Below are 21,119 nucleotides of genomic sequence, written 5' to 3' on the forward strand. Positions count from 1 at the left end.
AGTTTGGGCCCAAAATCATGCTCAGGGTACTCAGGAGGAGTGGTCATAGTTATGTAGTGATTACAACATAAAAACCAAATTTCGACTTCCTCTGCGTCAAGCAAGCAAGCTATTGGCAATAGAACTTTGAAAAACTTTACCAGCAAATTGGCAAAAATATCCTGGTTTTCATAGAGGAAATCTAAGCATGTTATTGTTCAGAAGACATTTTGAAAAGTGACTTAAGGTCGCGCGGACCAAGAACCTGCTCATTTGGCTGGAAGATCACAGTTCACAGTCCATACCTCCAGAAGTTCAACTTTTGCCCAGGCCACAAATTCAACTTTGGGCCGGCCATGGCAAAATAAAATTCGACGGATGGCCTACCATTTCCTGCCACCCAATCAAACGACTTCAAACCATTGAGTCTGTGCCACAAAAATCCAAAATACGGATATGAAGAATGATCGTGCTCAAATCTTCCGCTGAATATATGAGAAAGCTGCCCTCAAATTCCGAGGCTGGTTAGGCCAAGCCGGCTGGCTCCAGAGATGGGCCACTCTCCGCAAAACAGCAGCCGACATCAGGGTTTCCAAATATTTATCTCTAGTTCCGAATGGGGTTATCCAGGTCCGCAATATTAAAAAGTCAAATCATCGGCCAAGACAAACTAAAAGAATCCCTGGGATATCAATTCTGACCTTCTTCTTCACTCTACAACGACTCCAAATAATCCCAAATACCATCGATTCACTCCATCGCATCGCCTTCTTAGTGACAACCTTAATGATCACCCTGTGCCTGAGCTTGTTCTTAGTCCTATTTTGTTGCCACAGACTACTTGAGTAGCACGAAGGAAGAGTTCACGGTCGAACCAAGAGCTAACTTTGCGAGCCTCGCCGACTGACTGGGTGTGTTGGTTTGCGTGTTTGTTTGAGTCCAACTGAAGCCCAGGACATTGGTGTCCCTCCTGACCCGGACTCGAGCCCATGATACCCTTGTGATCCGCCCTGTCGTGCTCACTACTTGACGCTTTGAAATTGGCCCATTCCATTTCTGGTTGACTCCCTTACTCCTTCGCCCTCAAAAGTCTGTCCGGTCCGTGGCCCTTGAGCCTTTGTCTATCATGGCTGGATTACCTCGGCGAATCGTCAAGGTGATGTAGATGATACCGTATGAGTCAAGAGACAGAGTACGGCTACGGCTAGACCGTCAGATCATGGAGAATGGATTGGGGATGGGAGGTTATTGCCTTGAAATGGGGAAACGGTCTGATGATCGAGTTTTGATGGCGTTTACACACTGATGGTTATGGTTGATAACCACGAACAGTTTAGTCGCCAGATCAAATATTTTCGTTCTAGTAATCCCAACCAAAAGCTGACTGACTTGTTCCTATAAGTTTACCGTTATTGATTCACTCTTAGCTGAGATTAACTCTGATTTCCATCGGTTGCCAAAATCAAGCCATGGTACGCTGTGGTTTAAAATGAAAATGTATTCGCCCTATAAAGTTTGATTATCGGTGCTACAAAATGTGAAATATGGCGTCGGTTATTTTGAACATTTCTGGTTTCATTCAATTTCTGCTATGGCTATTTTAGTTTTGCCCTAGTATGTTGACATTCCAACCTACTTTAGCCTGATATGGCATCAAGAAAAATGAAGTCTAAAGGCCCTTATGTTGAAAATGATACGAATCTTTAGCGACTGGGTTTAAACCTAGGTAATCTGTGTGATCCACACCGAGGCTTTTTCATCTTGTGGGCGTTCTTCCGCACCAGCCTTGGCTAGGCTGAAAACAGCATTATCCCCAACTGGACCCGGGTGGCATCAATTTGCTTTTCTTTTATCGACATAAATGGTGCTAAAAAAGATGAGAGGGGAATGCATTTTGATTTTAAAAACACCTCGCAACATAAGCCTAAGTAAGCGGTGTGCTTCAAACCATTGTACATACATCCAACTGACTTGTGTCGTCGGTTTTATTTCAGGAGACGCAGCGATTGATGCAAGAGCCTGTTCCGGGCATTTCGGCCATTCCTGATGATTCGAATGCCAGATATTTTCATGTGGTGGTGGCAGGTAAGATTGGACACCAGATTTGTGGGATTGATCTTCTTCAAAGGAAGGCTCGAAAAAAAAATGCTTTGGTGGAAAATGCTTTGGTTATTGTTACTAACCGCCAATGCCAGGAAAGGAAACCACAAAGAGTGTGTAATCACAATTCTTGAAAAAAAAATTTGTTCGAATACTAAATTGTCCTTTCTTCTTCATCTGAAATCTATGAACGTATTCCAGGTCCGGAGGGATCTCCTTTCGAAGGAGGTGTGTTCAAATTAGAGCTCTTCTTGCCGGAGGATTATCCCATGTCCGCGCCCAAGGTCCGCTTCATCACCAAGATTTATCACCCCAACATCGACAAGTTGGGTCGCATTTGCTTGGATATCCTGAAAGGTAACACGGACGAGGTTCTTCTCTCTTCCTGCAAAAGATTTACTCATAGCTTGCCCCTATTTCCAGATAAGTGGAGCCCCGCCCTTCAGATTCGCACGGTGCTGCTCTCGATTCAAGCGTTACTATCCGCTCCGAACCCGGATGACCCGTTGGCCAACGATGTGGCCGAATTATGGAAAGTGAACGAAGTGGAAGCCATTCGCAATGCTCGAGATTGGACAAGGACCTACGCCATGGGCAACTGAAATGCGCCTTCAACCTCTTACGAAGAAGAATACCTTAAGACAACTATCCACATAATCTTGCTATTATGATCGCCGACGACGATGACGAGTTCAAGTGTGTTTGATCCGACGTCGGTCGCAATCCTTTTTGATCCCCTCATTGTGACATGGACCTTGAACCGCCTAGCTCCGCTTTGATTATAAAGGTGAGAATAAGCTCAGCATTTGAATTTGAACAACATCTCATGTTTATGGAGCCACGGTCAGAAATGCGGTTATCTTACACGGGGATGGTCGATAACTTGTTATTGAACATCGCTTCCATTGCAGATAGATAAATCTACATACAATCCACCAGGATACCACCACCCCCAACACCATTTCTTCTGATAAAAATCACGTGCATTCTCGTCCAAGGCCACACTCTTCAGCCCCAATCCAATCGCCACCAAGTTGAGAAGGTTCCTCCTCTCTTCACCGCCCATTTTCGTTCCATCTGTCTGGATATTCATACACCTAAGATAGCTAGCTAGAGCCCGGATTTGCGACTGATTCCGTGTAGGTATTTGTCCCTCTCACCTCCGACCTCTGAAGCACCAATAATGGCTTAAATAATATCAAGCTGCACTGTTTCGATCGTTCATCATGTAAGAGGAGGACAACGGCATTCAGGAGAAAAAAAATATATTTTATTCGTGATAGTTATCAACCAAACGCGGATATCATTCTTGAACGCTGAGCTCTACAGTTCGAAACACGACTAACTGGCGATGGTTGAACCCTACGTTGGCTGCATTCACTGGCAGATTTGAGAACGTGGCTCCTTGACACAAAGACTGAGAATTTGGGGATCAAAATTTAGATCAGGGTGGATGGTAGATTGTGGATAACGAATGGAGAAGGCGAATTGAACGAATGTATTTGAGGCAAATATGCGGACCGGGTCGGTGTGTCGGTGACATGATCGTCCACTGACTTTAATGAAGCGTGAGCGGACTCCATTTGCCGCCCATCTTGGAGGCCTTGACGATTTCTCGCGTGAGAAAGCATAACAGCCCCACAGCTCCTCCCAATGCAATGCCAAAGATCAATCGGATCTTCCAGTGGAACGGCGAGCTGGACAGCTCCTCGTGGATCTTCTCCACCTGTTCCCGACTATCGCCCATGTTTCCCGAGTTCTCGATGACAAACTGGGCTCGACTGGCCTTCTGCTCCAAGGACATTTGTGCATTGATCATGAGTTTGGACTCTCGCTCACTCAACAAGCGTTGCTCCATGAGCCTTTGTAATTGAAGGTCCTCTTCGCAAGTGACCACGATGATCTTATGCATGTAGTCCACCATGACACCGGCCTCAAAGAGCAAAGGCAGGTCCAAGACCACGTACTGGTGACCACTCAGGGCACACTTGGCCACCTCCCAGCACATCTCCTTGTAAATCTCGGGATGCGTGATCCGATTGAGCTTCTCGCGTTGAAGGTCGTCCTCAAAGATGATCTTCCGGAGCGCAGCTCGGTCCACTTCTCCCGTTTCGGAATGGAACACGCCTGATCCAAAGGCTTCTCGGATCTGGTGCCAAGCCGATCGACCGGGTTCCACGATGCGTCTGGCCATCAAATCCGCATCGATGATGGGCACACCCAGATCCAGGAACATTTTCCCGATGGTGCTCTTACCCGTGGCCACACCACCGGTCAAGCCCACCAAGAACATGCTGCGTGCGTTACTCTCGTAGTGCTTGTGTAACGAGCAAACGCCTTCCTAGTTCCTACACACCAATCAACATTGCGTTTGGCAGGTCGAGAACAAAATCAGCGTCCAGGGACTACTTACTACTCGTTCACTCGCTCACTCACTCACTGCTGGATCTATCTTAAGTTGAACTCATTAGGTCATATATGCTTAGTACTCTGGGGTGAACGTATGTGTACGTATGTTTGTAGTTTTCAGGAACAGACACTCACTCAACCACCACCATGATGGTCATTCATCAGCACTGATTCTCGACTCTCTAGTTGGATAGTTTGCGTTTCGGGATCCAGAGGGAGCGGGAGTAGGGATCTCATGTTGCGGATTGAGCGGGAAGCTGGTCCTTCCGGTTTTTGAAGGTTTCTTCATTCGTCGCTAGGCGCAGTTTCGTGGCCTTGTTCAAGTTGCGGAAGGTGTATTGTATTGCAGGAAGATTGGGGCTAACCAAATTCAAATTTAATAATTGGTGGGAGCAGGCAGATGTTTTTGATCCGGTAGCACATTTCAAGTTGGATTTGGATAAATTTTTTGACAAGCATTTCATTCAAGGGCTAGTTGTGTCTGCCAACTCAAATTCTTGGTAGACCAATTACCATCTAAATTTTAAATGGTAAACATCAGGCAAATTATGATCTTTCACATTTTAATAGTGCTGAGGATTAGTTGGATTCCCTGTAATGTATATTTTCTGGCCCCAGGAAATTGGGCACATGATATTTCTAACTGAGCTGATCTCAATCATTGATCTTTTGCCATCAATCCTACTTTGTTGAAGGAGACCACTTGACGGAAAATAAGGCGCCAGGGCTGAGATCAGGGGGAAAACGGAGTGTTTAGAGCTCTCGTCAATCGAGGCTCGAGATCGAAAAATCGGCCCTCTTGATAACGAGGGTTTCCAGGAATTGAGGTCCTCTTTTAAGTATTTGTTCGGGAAAACATACATCAAGGGGATTGTTTGTCTCTTGTCAGATTGGTAATCTCTCCGAATGAAATATTGACAAAAACTGACGACATGGCGGCAACCCTGAGTGTTCCAACATTGAGACGAAGAACATGCCTGCACGCACATCCTTCAGCAAATGGAAACTGGGAAACTGGGATCGATTCCGTAATGGCCTTGCAACATGATACCATGATTGGTCCAATTGGCCAGATCCAGCCTACTTGGTGCTTGATACATGGCTATCTCTTTTAATCTATGGTTCTTGTGAATATGCTACTTGTTGGAAAACAAGGAACAACAAAATGCTTCAATTGGACTCTTGAACTTCCAATCAGGTTCCAAGCTGACAAAGATCATCTTTCTTTTTATACACGGTGGTACACGCACCACTGTTTGAGTTCCAAGACTTCTAGGAACGATTGCTGCACATGCAAAATGAATAACTTTGATTAAAAAAAAATCAACGCTTGTGTTGTTTGCTCAGATCAGTAGGTCAATCCACTTAAAATGTACAAGAAGAAAACAAACGTTTTGGAAAACGTTATTGACAGCTGTTATTATCACTCTTAGTTAGGTTTCTAGTTGAAATTTCATCAACAATTGTTGGGCAGATGATTTAGATATCATACTTCAAGATTAGCATTATGCATCAAACTTGTCCACAAATTGCTCCGATTAAACTTCGAAGCAAATGCCAAGAAACGCTACTTTCATAAAGTTCAAAAATAGAAAAATAGAGCAAAAATGTTGCAACTGTCTGAAGTATTAAAAAAAGCTAAAAATACTCTTCGATAATACCTAAAAATTATTCAAGATGGATGTTTCACTATTGTATTTTTATAATTATATTTATATAAATTATGACCAAAAACGATTCTTGCGTTAAGTGGCATATTTGAAAATAAAACTGTTAGACGTATCTTAATACCATTTAAATCATAATCTAAGGAACTGTAGCTATCATGTTCGGGAAAAAAGGACACCCAATTGTGCATTTTGAATAAGTTTTATCTGACACTTGTTCCTATTTTTAGCTTTTAAAGAAATCTGAATGAAGAAAAAAATAACATTTTTTGTTCTTTTCTAGCTTCCCCAAAATAAAACATATCACGTGGCAAAAACTTGTAACATAGTGCTGGGACATATTTTAGCACAAAACGAAACTTTCAAATTGTAAAATCTAGGCATTTACTAAATAGATATTTACAAAAATTGATCACTGCATGTAGCTAAGTGTGGTAATATTATTGATCGGCTAAGTTTTGAGACGCGAAAACTTCATGTAATGCAAATAATTTATCTGAGCCACTTTCAAAGATGGATGTTTCCAAAAGTTGTTCTTCTTGTTCATATGATAAAGCAAAATGCAACTGAATATCTTTGCATTTGAGCAAACCCTCAATTAGAATTTGTAACCAATGTGTAAAGAGTAACCCTCTTGCTGCTTGTCGCTTGCGCAATTGTCATTCAAGGAAAAAATCGAACCCAACACCTATCGATTCTGAAAAGGCTTTCGTACATATTGATCCCTTAGATTAGTTCCAAGGTCACAGAGACAGCATAACAAATCCCACATGGTCTACCTTTACGGTTCCTTCTGCAATGTAATGAAAAAGACCCAGCATGTAATTTCCACTCGTTCGCTTTGTACAATTGGCACCTACTCCATTGTGCTGGGGTTTTCGAAGTTCAAATTTCATGCGATGTACTAAAATTAAGCATCAGAACGATACTCGTTTAGTAAAGATCAAGGTGATACATCCAAAGAGCCTTGAATTGTCCAAAAAATATATGCCCTTGAGCGCTGTAGGAGAATAAATTTTTGTTATTAGGTTTTGGTTTCGGTACGCTGAGTCAGATATGCTCATTGAAACCAAAGGCAATCAGGGGCAATAAAAATCGGACTTTTCAAGGTATTCTTGTAATCTGTCATAAAAAGACTACATGGCATTGCCCAAAACAATATCATTGAATGCTCTTCTAAGGAGCAATCATTTCAATATTTTGTTGATATTGTATATTTTGAAACTTGTATAAAAAGTTTAAACAAAAAAAACTTACAGAGCTATTTCCCTTACTTGCTCAATTGCCAAAATACCTTAGGGCATCATCAAACACCAAAAATTTGAACTCTTTGTTATGAAATAACCACATTCCATGTGCACAACATGGCTTCTTCCCAAAAACGAAGCTGCGCAACATACGCGTACTCGATCCATTCATGTGGAGGATGTTTTTTACCTCGACTTCCAGTAAGACTGATGGAAAAAAATGGGTGGATTTCTTGTTAAATATCAAGTGGTGCAAAAAGGGAATGGGACAGAATGGGAAGCCATCAATATTGACGTTGTTCAAGGGAGCATCCTTGGACCAACCTGTTTTCTTATTTAAATTGGTGATCTCCCTTCATCAATTCATAGACAATTACCTGGCAATTCTTCTTTAAGTGCATTCGATGGTCACACAAAACTCGGAAATGCTTGAGAGATGGAAGGAAATGATATTTTAACCCTACATGCCTATCTAACCCTGGTAACTTTAGGGACCCTAAGCCTTGTTTTTTTATAAACACTCTTACATCAGAGTCCAGACTTGGACATTACTCAGTATGAGCATCCACTCACCATTCCGATTGGCGTATGCTCATCCTGAATAACGTCCAGGCATCAAACTCCTAGAAAAGACCCCTGAGAAACTCACCTGTTTTCCTGTATACAAAAAAGTGCCCATTATGCACTTACGATCCAAAATAGATATAAATTAGCAGACTTATGTAGTGGGCAGTACGCACTTTAACGAAAATAATATAAAGCTCTTCACTTGGGGTCAAAAACAGCAGAACGCAGGTCCAAGATCTGAAAGGCGCAAATTCAACCTGTTTTTCAAAATAAAAAAATCTTGGCACCATCGTCCAAGAAAAAATGAAACCTTTGGCGCATATAGCAGCAATTGTCAGAGAGGCTCACTATTGTGACAAGTGAAGAGAACTTTTTCGCTTCGGACAACTCGTTTTAGTGTAGGTGGAGATCAAATGTACGAAGACTTTATTCCCCAACATCTATATTTCAACTTACGATTGTGGAACTCATAGTCAAGAAGGATATTGAACTCCCCGAGGATGTCCAGAGAGGTGCATCACTAAGATTGATTCTGGAGCCTTTTGGTTCGTACGAGGACAACCTGAACCATTGAGACTGAAGATCCTTAAGAAAAGGAGGGAGAGCTAAAGGGGATGCTGCATAGAGATGCTTAAAATCATGCCTGAGCTAAAACAATTGATGGGCAACTCTCGTCTCCCCCTCGTGGATCACAAATTTGACACCAGTGCAAATGCAAACATTAGTCTAGGGTTACCCAGAGCATTCTTTGGGGTCAGGAAATATTTCTTCACTAGGAGAAGCCTCGTATTTGGAATACTCTCCCACTGGAAACAAGAATTTTCGATTGGCATTTTGTTCAAAAGCTGGTGGGATAAGTTCCAAGTTATCTACACCCAGGGACTGATCTGTTGTTAGTCAATCTCGTCACTTCAATGTTCTACTAAGACTAGAAGGTTCGTGAAGAAGTTATATCATTGGTTCCAATATATAATTATTGAATTGTTACAAGCCACAATAACCCTAAATATGATCAATTTTGTTCATGCCATTGGCAAAATGTCAGCCTAAAAGACTTTGTTTTCCGTGAAACTGGTTTGCCAAATGCTTTCGGGACCAAAAAAGGGCTCTTTCGGCATCTCATCGATTGCAAATATGTACCCAAACTGACGATGCAAGTCTCATTTCCGTCTAGTTAAACGTGACTTCAAAGTGGTCGATGAATGACGACTTCTGTTTTAGGTTCAATTAAGGACATCTTTTAAAGTGGACGGACTAGCATAATAAAGGAAGAACGTTTAATCGAAACAGACAGAATGGTAATGAAAACAAGTAAAAGGCGATTTATGGAAAATATTTTGATGCACTTAAAAGTCAAATTGATCCGAGATGACGTATGAAATGAGTCAAAACGGAGGTTCCTGGCAAATAAAAGTAGCTAAAGCGGAAAGTAACCCCAGAGGCAAAAGGGGCAAATAGAGTGGGTTTGATGACAAAAATGCCGGAAACATTCAAATAAAGTAGAGAAAGTGGATGAAAATTGGGGGAAAAATTGAGCGAAAGTGGCTCAATAATGACCTGATTGACCTAACTAAAATCAGACCTGCAAGCAGAGGTTTGACAAAATATAGTATAGTAGCTTTAAAAATACGAATCTGATTCGCCATTATAGAAAGTCCTTTACCAAAATATGATTTATCAAAAAAAATCTCCTTTTCCAAAATGAGATATCACGCTATCAGATCTTTAGGCTTTAGAATTGACCATTTCTTCAAGGCTCAACCGACAAGAGATTCCATTTTTTTGAAGCCCTAAAGGGTCGGTCAATCTATCCAATCAGATAACCGTACTAATTCAAGTACGAACGATGCTTTCATGTCATAATGTGGCATTTGCCCCTGAAGGGAGTCAACTAATGAGTGTTTGCGGGTACCGAATCTTTGCTATTCAGAGATGTGCTCATCATCAATCTTACCATGGATCATGAGGTGAAGACGAATCTTTATGTACATCCATGTGTTGTTGCACACTCACTTCAGACCTTTTGATATGCAAGATCGACTCTATTGAGGATGAGTTGAAGCCTCCGAGGTCCTTCTTTCAACAATACTAGAGGCATTGCAGACGTTGCGAGCTTAGAGAGCTCGAGTAAAACTAATTAGATCTGCTCAGCCGTCGAGCCTTGACGTTAGGGTCATGCATAATTACAGAATTAATTTGTCAGAGGACCCCTCCGATTCATCAATTTACGAATGCTAAGGCTCCACTTTCCAGGGTATTGAAGCGATTGGAACATGGAAATAAAGCAATATCGTCATGTAAAGTTCAATTTCAAGCACTTTGTTTGGCTTCTAAAATTCGTCAGAGGGAAGTTTTAAAACCATAATAACCACGCGATGATCAAGCACTTGAAATGCATACTCACATTGGTTCTCGTCGGCATGTTTGAATTCACATTCATCCCCGAAAGTTCCCCCTTCTCTGGATTGAAACATTCAAAGCCATCCATTTGAATGGTAATTAATTCTGAGATTGGGTAACCAGATTACAATTTTGTATGAAAGACTGCCTGCTTCACACAGGGACCTTTTACATTCCACTAGAATGAACCAAAGGCTAATTTGAATTCTCGACATGCCCGCTTACGCTTATGAATTAGGGCTTCTATTTTAATTCATTTCTCGTTGCAATATCTGCCCACCACCGTTTAGGCTCTGACCCTCCGACCCTCCGACCAACCGACCGACCGTCGGTCCACAACGACTCTTAAATGTTGTCCCTGTTCAGGGAATTTGACCACAGGAGTCAAATTCCCTGTCAGACCAACTGTGAAGGCTGACCATTCTATTAAGTCGTCATTTACTGTTAGTACATAGCATGTACGGAGGTACGGGACGGACATCCTTTCCGCCTTAAAAGCTCCAATTCCTGGCCACTTTCCTGCGTCTATTCATACTCCTTACGACCCTTGAGTCTTGACCAACCGAAAGACAGAGCAACAAGGCGCCCCTGCTAGGTTCGTTGGCCTCCTATCCCGCCGTCCCATGTGCGAATAAGATAAGGCCCATGCATGTGTGGTTCCATTGTTCTCCCTTAGTCCCAACTCCTAAGGCTCGCGAGTGCCAGATATGAGCTCCACTTGAGACTGTCTTGGATGGAGTAAGTCCCTCATGATTGACTATGATTTAGTTAACAACTAACGACGGCGCCTCAATCGTCGATCTCATGAACCTCGAAGGTAGGCAGAGAGGCAGTAGGCAGTAAATACATTTGCACAGTCTTTATCAGCGGGGTGCATGTTCCCGTCTCTTGTTGGTACTCCAGGATTTAGCCAGGATAGAACCGGGAAGCAGTCTCTCAGCCAAGTCGAAACACGGGAGTGCTTGCTAATGTCACGGTAGACTATACTATACTAGGTAAACTACTATACATGTTGTCAGCAACGACCACGCCATTTCTCTACTACTTCCAGGACTCGTCGAGGGCCACAATCCCGCCATCCGACCTTTATCCATTCCATGTCGTCCTGCTCGCCCACCAAAGGCTCCACCACGCAATAACCCCGTCCTGTCCTCGAGGCAATCCTGACTCCCACAGAGTGAGAAGGGAGTTCACGGAACATCCAGGCCGGCCGGCCGGCCTGACGTTCTGTTCTGAACTGAAACGAGTCCTCCATCCATCCCCCCACTTCCGATCCAGCTGTCGGCTCTCACAGGCCTGGCACCAAAGCCCACAAAGCCCAAGGACACCCTGTTCTCAGTGTGATCCATCCTGTTCTTGAAAGGATAATCACAGCCGACATCGCACGCGAGGACACTCCAGGCACTTTCCGAACGAAACCCACGACCACGACCACGACGACGACTGGTAGGACTACCACTAAAGCTACTGCTACCACCGATCCAACATTTCGAAGACCAATTTGGAAGTGTAGTTGAAGGACAGGGAACAGAGCGAGAGGCAGTAGCACACGCCGAGGTGCGGTACTAAGTCGTCTTCCTCTTCGATCCTGGTACCTTCCCGGCTTAGCGGAGGAGTGGTGGTGGGTGCCCTTCACGTCTTCTCTCCCTCCAACCCACCACAGCCTCACTCACTCGTAGAAGGCCTCGACCATTGGGCCACGTACATACACTGACATCGAGGGAGGCCCATGCAGGCCGTGGTGCCTTCGCGGAGAATGCACTGAAGAGTACCACTACTACTACTACTATTAGTACTACCTTGGCCCGGACGGATATTTTCGGCACGGAAAATGATGGTCGCTGGTGGTTTGGCGGGTGGCGAAGTGGCAAAAGAGAAGGCAGGAGGCTCCTTGGAAGTGAGGAGGAGTGTGTGACTAGTAATCTACTGGTTTGGTCCTGTAAACTCAGCCAGCAGGGAATAGGAATTCTAGTTGAAGAAGAAGCACAAGGAGCAGAAGAAGAATAAAAAAAAGGAAAGAACAGTGGAAGAAGACGAGGAAGAGGTTGATTACTTCTCTCTCTGTCTCTTGTGGGGGAAAATCAGGATTGATTTTCAGCTTTGGCTTTGTTAGAGGTGCTACATTGAGGACTCATGTGCAACAGTTTTTGACGTATCCACATCCTTCTGTGAGTCCGAATCAATTCTACCTCACCTCTGTAGCTAGCTGGTGATTCTAAAACCCCTTGAGAACGAGGTGCACACTTGGTCAAAGGCCAAACACCTTCATTGCCATCGGCATCATCATCAACAACAGTATCAGTTCTACTAATACTTCCACCACCAACAGCACCTTTACCATCATCATCAAGAATCCATTAGGTGCAACTTCAAAGAGACTTGTGTTTTGGGCTCAACGTGGTGGAATTGTAACATCGTCTTGAGAGCAGGTTTCAGAGGCGTCGCTGTCCATTTTTCCGATATTTATTGCAACATTTCGGTTCATGGGCGTGTGAATAACGTCACAAGTTGCTTCCGTTTGGCCTTTGTAGTCCGCGGCCGTTTTTGAGTGACTGGAACACGGGAGGACATCCCCTCCAAAAAAGCCGCATCATGCCGTTATTCGGGAAAAAGAGTGATAAGTCGAAATCCTCGCCAAAAGAGGACAAAGAGGATAAGAAGAGCTCCAAAGTGCCCACTGTGGAAGACAAATACATCCTGAAAGATGTCTTGGGAACGTAAGTATCCACGCTATTCCATTACCACGAGTACTTACAGTGACTACCATTAAATCTCGCGCTTTGCCATCAAATCCTATCTATCTCCATTTCTTCGATCATCAACTCGAGCTTCAAAATTCAGACGCTTCAAATCAATTCCAGACCAACCCCAATCTCCGAAACAGCTCAGCACTTGACGGAGACTCGTGTCTTTCAATGTCCCAGTAGGTGCTTTGGCTGGACTCCTCCCGTTCTTCCGAATTTTTGCGGGAGGACGACGGATTTGTTTATTTTAATGGTAAACAAGCAAGGGGGATCTCATTCCGAATCACTCGCCAACCTGAGATCGAAAATGCTATGCCATCATTATCGGCAGTATTATTTCATGAGCTCTGTAATGGAGGGGTAGACATCGGCGAGTTTGTACTCCACGGAGGACTCGGAATTCAGTGGATTCGTTCAAGTTGATGAGGCAGCATGTTTTGGCCAATCCAGTGGCACCTTCAGCGCTCTGGCTTCAAGGTCGTCTCTGTCGTTTTCGTTGTTGGCTAGGGAAGTCGGGTGAATTTTTTATATTGATGAGTGTGTGTGCACGGTATGCGCGTATGTATTTGTGCGTGTGTGTGAGAAAGAACGAGCGAAGAAAGATGTCATGATTAGGATTCGAAACAAATTTGCGGTGGGAATTGACTCCTTTTTCCGCACGATAAGTGATCGAGGGGTGCTGAAACGTGGATTAGCCATGTTGACTTCTTGGCTTTAGTGAGCCATAAAACACAAAGCTCGGCTGAAATGATAAGTGATATTGTTACAAGCCCCTGTGTATGTGGCTTTACGTGCACATGTAATGTTTTTCTCGCGATTTATGGCTAATATAAGTCCGGGATTGAACTCTTCGATAACACTTGGGGCTATGTCGAAATCGTACTTCCTTGGCTTCTCTTCGACCTTGAGTCAATCATGGAGACGACAATTGGCCCTTAATGTGTTTGATTGGCTTTAGTGATAGTATGTCATTCCAAACCCATTATGGCTCCTCTTGCCAAGTTGGCAGTTGACAGAATACGACGACTATCACTATCAATGATATTCTCAAGAGGCAGAACCGTACGAGATTTGCTTCCGGAGTGTAATTACACTGTTTCCAATTTCACGCTCCTTGGTTCCGATTCTTTCCTCCGTAGTCGTACAAGATCTACTGAAAGATCGGAGTCCATTTGAAGCGCTGAAGGACATCCAGGACTCGGACCGGTGAGCCATCGTTGTCAACAACAATAACAGCATCAAGAACATCAAGAACATCATGCAGAGGCAGGGATTACTGCTCAACGAAGAGGCTTTCGCAACTTTGGAAGCTCTTTAACATTTGCTTCGGCTTCAGGGATCACAGCCGCTGCCAGTTTCCGTCGTAGAAAAGTTACCCGTCTCTCGGAGCTTTTGAAAAATTTGCTTGGCTTTAATGATGACTCACAAAAAAGTTTGACGGAAGGCTTTTTGCGTGTGAGCTCGAGAGTTCGTCTGAAAATCAGAAGCATCTGGAACATTGAAAATACAGGAGACTAACTGAACCATTTGGGACTTACGGTCAAAGGTCTTGGATGTTCCAAAGGAGTGCTTCCGATCCTACTCAATGCCGACGCACAGAGACATAATACCCAAAACGAGATCTGCGGATCTAAAGGATCTGATTCATAGTTCAGTTTCGTTACAGTTACAGTATAAACGCTACAAAACATGGAATGTTGTTCACCCCAAAAAAGATTAAATGACATGTCTGGCTCTTGTCCCAAGACCAACTGGATGTTGTTTACTCTTCTCAATCTAAGATCTGCTTCACCAAGGAAAGAAAATAATGATCCAATCTTCTCCAGAGTTTGAACCCTTCTTTAGAGGACTTAACCGTCTGGCCTTTTTCCACTAGAACTTGATCCAAACCACTGGAGTGTATAGTGCATTCAATTTGAGGGCGGACTTCTACCAAAGAGACCGACGTTTGAATTTTGGAATGCATTTCTCTATCCTATGGGGACAATGAGAATTTTCATGCATTCCTCTGGCTCTTCATTATGCCAATTGCAAAACGTGGCGTGAATGTTAGAGAGGAAAGAAACCAAATTGGTTCAACTGCGTCACTTGGATGAGAAGTGATTGGGATCACAAAAAAGAGATGCCCGACCAAGTTCAAATCTAGTCCAGTAGTTCAAAGCTAAACTTGGATCCCCTGATGTCGAATCGGTTTCCCAGGCAAAAGCCATTACTGTTTTGAAACTCTTTGGCATCCGACCTCATTTGGTAGTGGTTGAATTCTTGCGTTGACATGTCATACTACTATTTCTGTGGCACAATCCAGGTACAGAGAGCTATGTAGGCATAACCTTGCTGATAGAATCACACCAAGTGTGCTGTATTCCATGGAGCACCTGCCGCCTTTCTTGACTATTTCCAGATCAATGTACGGCAAACCCAACCAACATGGCCACTTCCTGTTTTGGCTCGGGTCCTTAAAATACCATGTGGTAGGTTTTCTATTGGGACCAAGAGAACGAGCCTTGAGGTTATGGAAATTTGGCATGGCCATTACGGAAGACTCTCATCGTATATTCTGTACTCGTTTGGTGGCATGATTGAGTATTGGATTTGCGATGTCAACCGGGCAGACTTTCCTGTTGGCATTGAGGTTGAGGTGCGATTCAGCCCCAATGACCGGTTCTTCTTCGGATTTTTTGCCCATCGATTTTTCTCTCTGGTCCAGTGACAAAAACAGGTTCTCGCGTGGTTGAAACGACAAGGCCTTGCTCTAAAGTGTTTCAGTCATGCGCAAAAGGCAACTTTTTTTTTAAGTGAGTAAGCTGCGCCTGCAAGAGAACTGCTTGCTGAACTACACTTCTGGTAGTTGTTACACAAGGTAATTATGCCTTCTGGAATACAGAAAAGTTCAGTTCTCACTGTTCCAGGAAAAAAAGGAGCTCCTCTAGCTCCTCAAAGAGTTCTTTGAGAGACCCTCGTCAATGTCTTTGTTCTCATTTTATTCAATCAGCCTCTCCTGTCAAATGAAAAAAAAAACTTTCCCTTTCAATATCGATGACAAATGGGACGGATTTTTCTACCTAAATATCCCACTTGGACCTTTGGGAAGATTTTGCGATTGTACGGACATCTTGGGTGTTTTCCTCCTTCATCGCAGGCTGACCCATAATCTCAAGAGATCAACCGCATTATTCAAATCTTATTTGAGCACGAATGTGACGGTCTGAACAAAAGAATAGAATTGGATAATCTTGCCAGCTTAACCGGAATGTTTGTTCTTGTGGATATTGTTGTACCTGCCTCGTTGAGCTGAGGGCGGTTGACGGGGACAGCCCCGACAACTCTTTCAAACGCGTGGTTGGTAGATGGCTTGAAGAAGACCGATTGATGGCCTCGTCGTCTTATCCTGCCAACTAATTGTGTCCCCTGTCATTTGCTGTGTTTGCTGTTCCAGCATGGGCGAGGTCCACTTTCACATTCATCTGTCTTTTGACCGCTTTGGTTGGTTGAGATGGAAAGAAAAACGAAAGGGAGAAATTCCTAGAGAGAGCACTAAATCTAAGGCTGAGAGTGTTCTTTGGTTTGTTCCATCATCACTCATAAACTGATCATATTTCATGCGTGTTTGTGAAAGATTGAGGAGCAGCCAGAGACCAAGGGCATGTCAGATCCATATCTCCTTGGGATGTGGGTACTACCTACTCATGGGTATGCCTGGAGATTTTGAGGGCTCTCGTACAGGTTTTAAGCACAATATGAGGGATCATCACTAAGTTCCAGGTTCCCTCAATTCAGCAGTTGCATTACTTCATTGAACTTGATCTTCTGGAAGTGCATTACTCTCTGAAGCACCCAAGTACTCCACCTGATTCTCAAACGCCTTCAATACTCCGGCTTCTTAGTTCATCTTGGAGTGGACAACTCAAATTTACGACCCAGCAATCGTGTTCGTTGTTCCACAAGTCCTTTTTGTTTAGTTGGAGGCTTGAGAGAGATGAGCGAGAGAGAAGAGCTGAAGGGCAAGTAACCCTTTCGGCATTCCCTCGTCGAGTTCTGAAGGTCTTCTTGCACCTCGTTCGACTTGGAACCAAGTTCACATGATCAAGGAAAGGGCTGGTTCCAAAACTGACCAATTGTTCCCGTTCTTCTCCTCGGGAAAGGCCAAAAGAGTTGGAGCTGCTCGAGAGCACAATTGTGCGCTCTGATGCGTTTCCACGCTGTCTATACCGAGGGGTTATTACTAATAAAACATCGAGATTTTCCATCTGGTGCCTGCCCTTTGTAGTGCTTTGGAACGAAGTGGTCCACTCCACTAGGGCCCATTTTAAATGTCCTTGGCCCTAGGCTTAAAGACATTCTAAGGCACGTCTCGTATTACGAATGTGAATCGGAGAAGATCTGGAGAAGGATTAGGAGAAAAAAGTCTCGAGTCATCATTTCATGGCGCTCAAAAGAGCTATTAGACCAGGCTAAGCATATTCCCGTTACTTTTTTTGAACAGATATTCCGGAACTTTTAGATCAGTGAGCCACAATCCAGTCGTGCCTCATTCTTCTTCAGATACAGTATCGTGTAAAGATGATATATCAGCAACAACCACGACGACGACAGCGGAGAAAGAACGTTCTCCTCTTTATGACGTCCTCAATAAAGGAAATATCATGGAGTTCCACTTTCAACGTGTGTGCTCAATGGCCTCGTATTTTTGTCGGCTTTAATAGCCTTTGGTCGGGCTATTATTGCGCAATTTGGACCAAATCTACTGGAGATGATTCAACCACCACTTTTGGTCTTTTTCACGAAACTCTGGCTAAAGCAAATATTACGAGCCAAATGACGGGCTCAGGAGAGCCCTTCTTAAATTGCAACTCGTACCAGCCTTTGGCGATGAAGACCCTAAAATAGGCCCGACAGATGGCGCTGGAAAAATTGAATGTAGTTGGTGGAAATAGACAAAGCTTTCTGAAAGTTTATCAACATATGTAATGTATTCGCAAATAAGTAGACTTTGAAGGACTTTGTGTGACTTGAGGCCTATAACCAAATACGAGTGAGGTGCTGCACATCACGGAAACAATTAGACCTGAGGTAAATCATTAATGCAATCTTGGTCCAACTTTGACGGAGGACCAAGGCCATCCAATCTAAAAAGATGCTGACGCTGACAAGATTATTCAATAAAAAGCCATCAGCATTGCAATCACCGAAATTACTTCCAAATGAACTTCAGCATTAGCGTTCGTTGAATATCCATCTCATGCGGCCTCCTACCTGGAACGCCAGGCTGACATCTCTTGTCTTGTGCTTACAAGGCCTTTTGTTCCGGCTCTTGACGTTCTAGCGTCTTACTTGTCTCACTCTGATGTTAGAGGCTGAAGGTGACAAAGCCAGAAGCCTTCACGATGAAGAAATGCACATACCCTCTCCCTTCCCCTTATGGAGTTCCTTATTTTCAATGGGATCTTCCAAGTACGGACCAAGCACATGCTCGATTTAGTCTCATGGCTCTGCGTAAACGAAAGAAAACGGCTTTCTCAGGCAGACCAACCAGAAACACAGAGAGGAAGCCCGCTTTTGCTTTTCACTTCCAAGCTGCGTTTTCAAGATATGACGGACTTGACAGCTGATCATGTTGGACGTGGTTGAACTTGTCGGTGGAAATGGGAACAAAGATTGGATCCAACCTCGTTCAATGTACAAAGGGAGAAGTGGAAGGAGCGGAGATGAGATCAGTTCCACTCGTCGTGTGCTATACTTCCCAGTTTTTGTAGTTCAAAGGGTTTGGTTACGATGGTTTACTTTGACATGAGGTTTCCTCTTGAGTCGTGGGGGACTTGGGGGATTTTGAGCGAGTAATGATGTTTGGTCGTTTGTATCAACAAGCGAACTCTAAAGATGTCAGGTTGGCACTGACCCTTACGAAATTGGCTTCTCATCACATCAGGTTTAATAGTGTTGCTGCTGCTGCTGCTGCCGACTAGCAGACTCGTTCAAAAAGCAATGAAAACCTACGAAAACGAGGACGCCCCCTTCAAGCTCTCTTTCACCCATGCGCTTTAAGGGCTCTTTAGTGAGATAAAAGAGCGCTAGAAAGGAAAAAGTTTTTTGATTAATTTTTTCTAGCCTAGAACAAAATTTGCATTTTGATGAACTTGGTTAACTTTGTATTTATGTTTCAGTACTACTGAGTCTCCATCATGTCATGTGCTCGTTTCTTATTTCTTGCAGGGGTGCGTTTTCTCAAGTCCGCTTGGCCGAGAGCAAAGACAATCCGGGCAGACTTCATGCCATCAAAGTGATAGATAAGAAGGCGCTCAAGGGCAAAGAGGATTCCCTGGAGAACGAGATCAGAGTTCTTAGAAGGTGAGTAACTGGCAAAACTTGGCTCAAAATTTGATTGAGGGCACTCGAAATTGAAAACTTCACTGGGCTATAGCGGGAGATTGTCCTTGTAGCGAAGCTACTGCTTTTCGTTACTAAGCAGGTCGTTGACGGCCTATTTAACGTAAAGCGATAGATGACGAGATAACGAGCGAGGCTCATGGTGACAGTTCAACCACCCGACTCTGATTTGAGCTAGGCTCCCAACGAGCTTTAATTAACTCTTTATCCTCGGGTTTTTTTATTTAGTAGCCACTCTAGTAAAGGTCAACGCAGATCAGAGGGTCCTCATCCGGAATCTTCATTAAGCCGACTACTCGTTTCGAGAATACAGAACTGTCTTATGGAAGTGAGATTAACAACCAGACGAGGGGATTGTTCCGCACAACGATGACGTGTTAGCTGAGGAATGGAAGAGACCGCCAATGGACCTTGTATTGATTTTGACCTTGGAGAAGGCCGATCTTGGATGCACAGAGCCCAAGTGTGAATGTGTGTAATATTGTCCATATGTGATGAATGAAAGGGCGAATGAATGAATGGAAGCAGGCTTCCAATAAAGTATTATGGGCGTCATGAATCGCTCTTGGCCAATAATGTAGATCCATATCTCCATACATCGAAATGGAGTAAATATCGTGGCATGACAAGGAGGGAGCGTCCTTCGTTTCGTATTGTGCACGTGCAACGAATGCCTTACGAAGCAGCTGGAAACTTGGACTTTTCTTAAGAAACTCGTTATTTTCCAAGCGTTCGGTTCACCCACCTGTTTATTAATATTGAAAAAGACCAGTGGCTTGGCCAACTTTGCCCCGATTACCCGGACAAACATGCTTCAATTAGTTGGTTCCACCGCGAGTTTTGCAATTTTGTGGAACAAGTTTCCGAATCTGGAATAAGTAATCACATCATAGCTCTCAACTCTCAAGAGACATGGGAGCCCTTCGGTCCTTGGTCCACTTCCAAATGGAACGAAGAAGGGCCGAGTTTTGTTTGTGTTTCGGCCTTCGTTGTGTGGGTGTGGGTGAGGGTGTGTACTCAAGAAGACGTTCCAAAAGGGAACAACAAACATTGGAGGGAATGAGTTGGCCTCGCTCTCTACTTGAGAGGGATCTGGCTGAACATCTGGCTACTTTACTAGATCAACATGTAGTTTAAGATTATGATTTTACGCCCATATCAACCAACCAACCAACCAGCCAACCAGCCATATTTGCTAATGAGATGTTATTATCGGTTTATTTGTTTCTCCTTTACTCAGGTTGGACCACCCAAATGTTGTAAAACTTCTGGAAGCTTACGAGAGCAAATCTTCCGTCTACCTTGTTATGGATTTGTAAGTGGACCCGTCTCATTTGAACTAATCTATTAATCTACCTCTTTCAGATTACATCATCCTAATATAGTTGAACTTCTTGAGGTTCACGAAGAGAAAAACAAAGTTTATTTAGTAATGGAACTGTGAGTAACGGACAATTGCTACTGCTGGCTTTGAAGGGAGGTCGTTCTGATTGTTTGAAGACCACCTTCTTTGCTCATAATCATGAGTGCAAGTTTTTTTTTTAAATTTTTTTTTTGTTTTCTCTGTTCCAATAGTTTGATGGGTAAACTCTCAGTTTTGTTCCTCCTCTCGTACTTATGTT

The 21,119-nt window shown here is 43.6% G+C and overlaps 3 protein-coding genes across 8 annotated transcripts in view; 2 read left to right on the plus strand and 1 right to left on the minus strand.

Annotated features, from left to right (window-relative positions):
• The first annotated feature begins 799 nt into the window (after window positions 1-799).
• LOC131886410 (ubiquitin-conjugating enzyme E2 N) lies at window positions 800-3,374 on the plus strand. The gene is made up of 5 exons (XM_059234723.1): window positions 800-1,135; window positions 1,974-2,064; window positions 2,281-2,436; window positions 2,503-2,866; window positions 2,991-3,374. Exons 1-4 carry the CDS (start codon window positions 1,106-1,108, stop codon window positions 2,679-2,681), a joined length of 456 nt encoding a protein of 151 aa, XP_059090706.1. The 5' UTR covers window positions 800-1,105; the 3' UTR covers window positions 2,682-2,866; window positions 2,991-3,374.
• Window positions 3,328-4,659, minus strand: LOC131886407 (dephospho-CoA kinase-like). The gene has a single exon (XM_059234719.1). It carries the CDS (start codon window positions 4,370-4,372, stop codon window positions 3,638-3,640), a length of 735 nt encoding a protein of 244 aa, XP_059090702.1. The 5' UTR covers window positions 4,373-4,659; the 3' UTR covers window positions 3,328-3,637.
• A 7,192-nt stretch (window positions 4,660-11,851) lies between these two features.
• LOC131886401 (calcium/calmodulin-dependent protein kinase type 1-like) overlaps window positions 11,852-21,119 on the plus strand; it is a 16,589-nt gene continuing 7,321 nt past the window's right edge. For 2 of the 6 annotated variants that reach the window (XR_009373915.1, XR_009373916.1), the window contains exons 1-3: window positions 11,853-13,086; window positions 19,324-19,458; window positions 20,738-20,812. Coding sequence is in view for 3 of the 6 variants with exons in the window: in XM_059234712.1 (XP_059090695.1) it covers window positions 12,962-13,086; window positions 19,324-19,458; window positions 20,863-20,937 (335 nt within the window). In the remaining 3 variants the exon portion in view is untranslated. Of the gene's footprint in view, window positions 13,087-19,323; window positions 19,459-20,737; window positions 20,813-20,862; window positions 20,938-21,119 lie in introns of all 6 variants that reach the window. The other 4 variants (XR_009373914.1, XM_059234712.1, XM_059234711.1 and 1 more) reach the window with 4 other exon arrangements.

The sequence above is a fragment of the Tigriopus californicus genome, chromosome 9 (assembly GCF_007210705.1).
Source record: "Tigriopus californicus strain San Diego chromosome 9, Tcal_SD_v2.1, whole genome shotgun sequence".
Lineage (NCBI taxonomy): Eukaryota > Metazoa > Arthropoda > Copepoda > Harpacticoida > Harpacticidae > Tigriopus > Tigriopus californicus.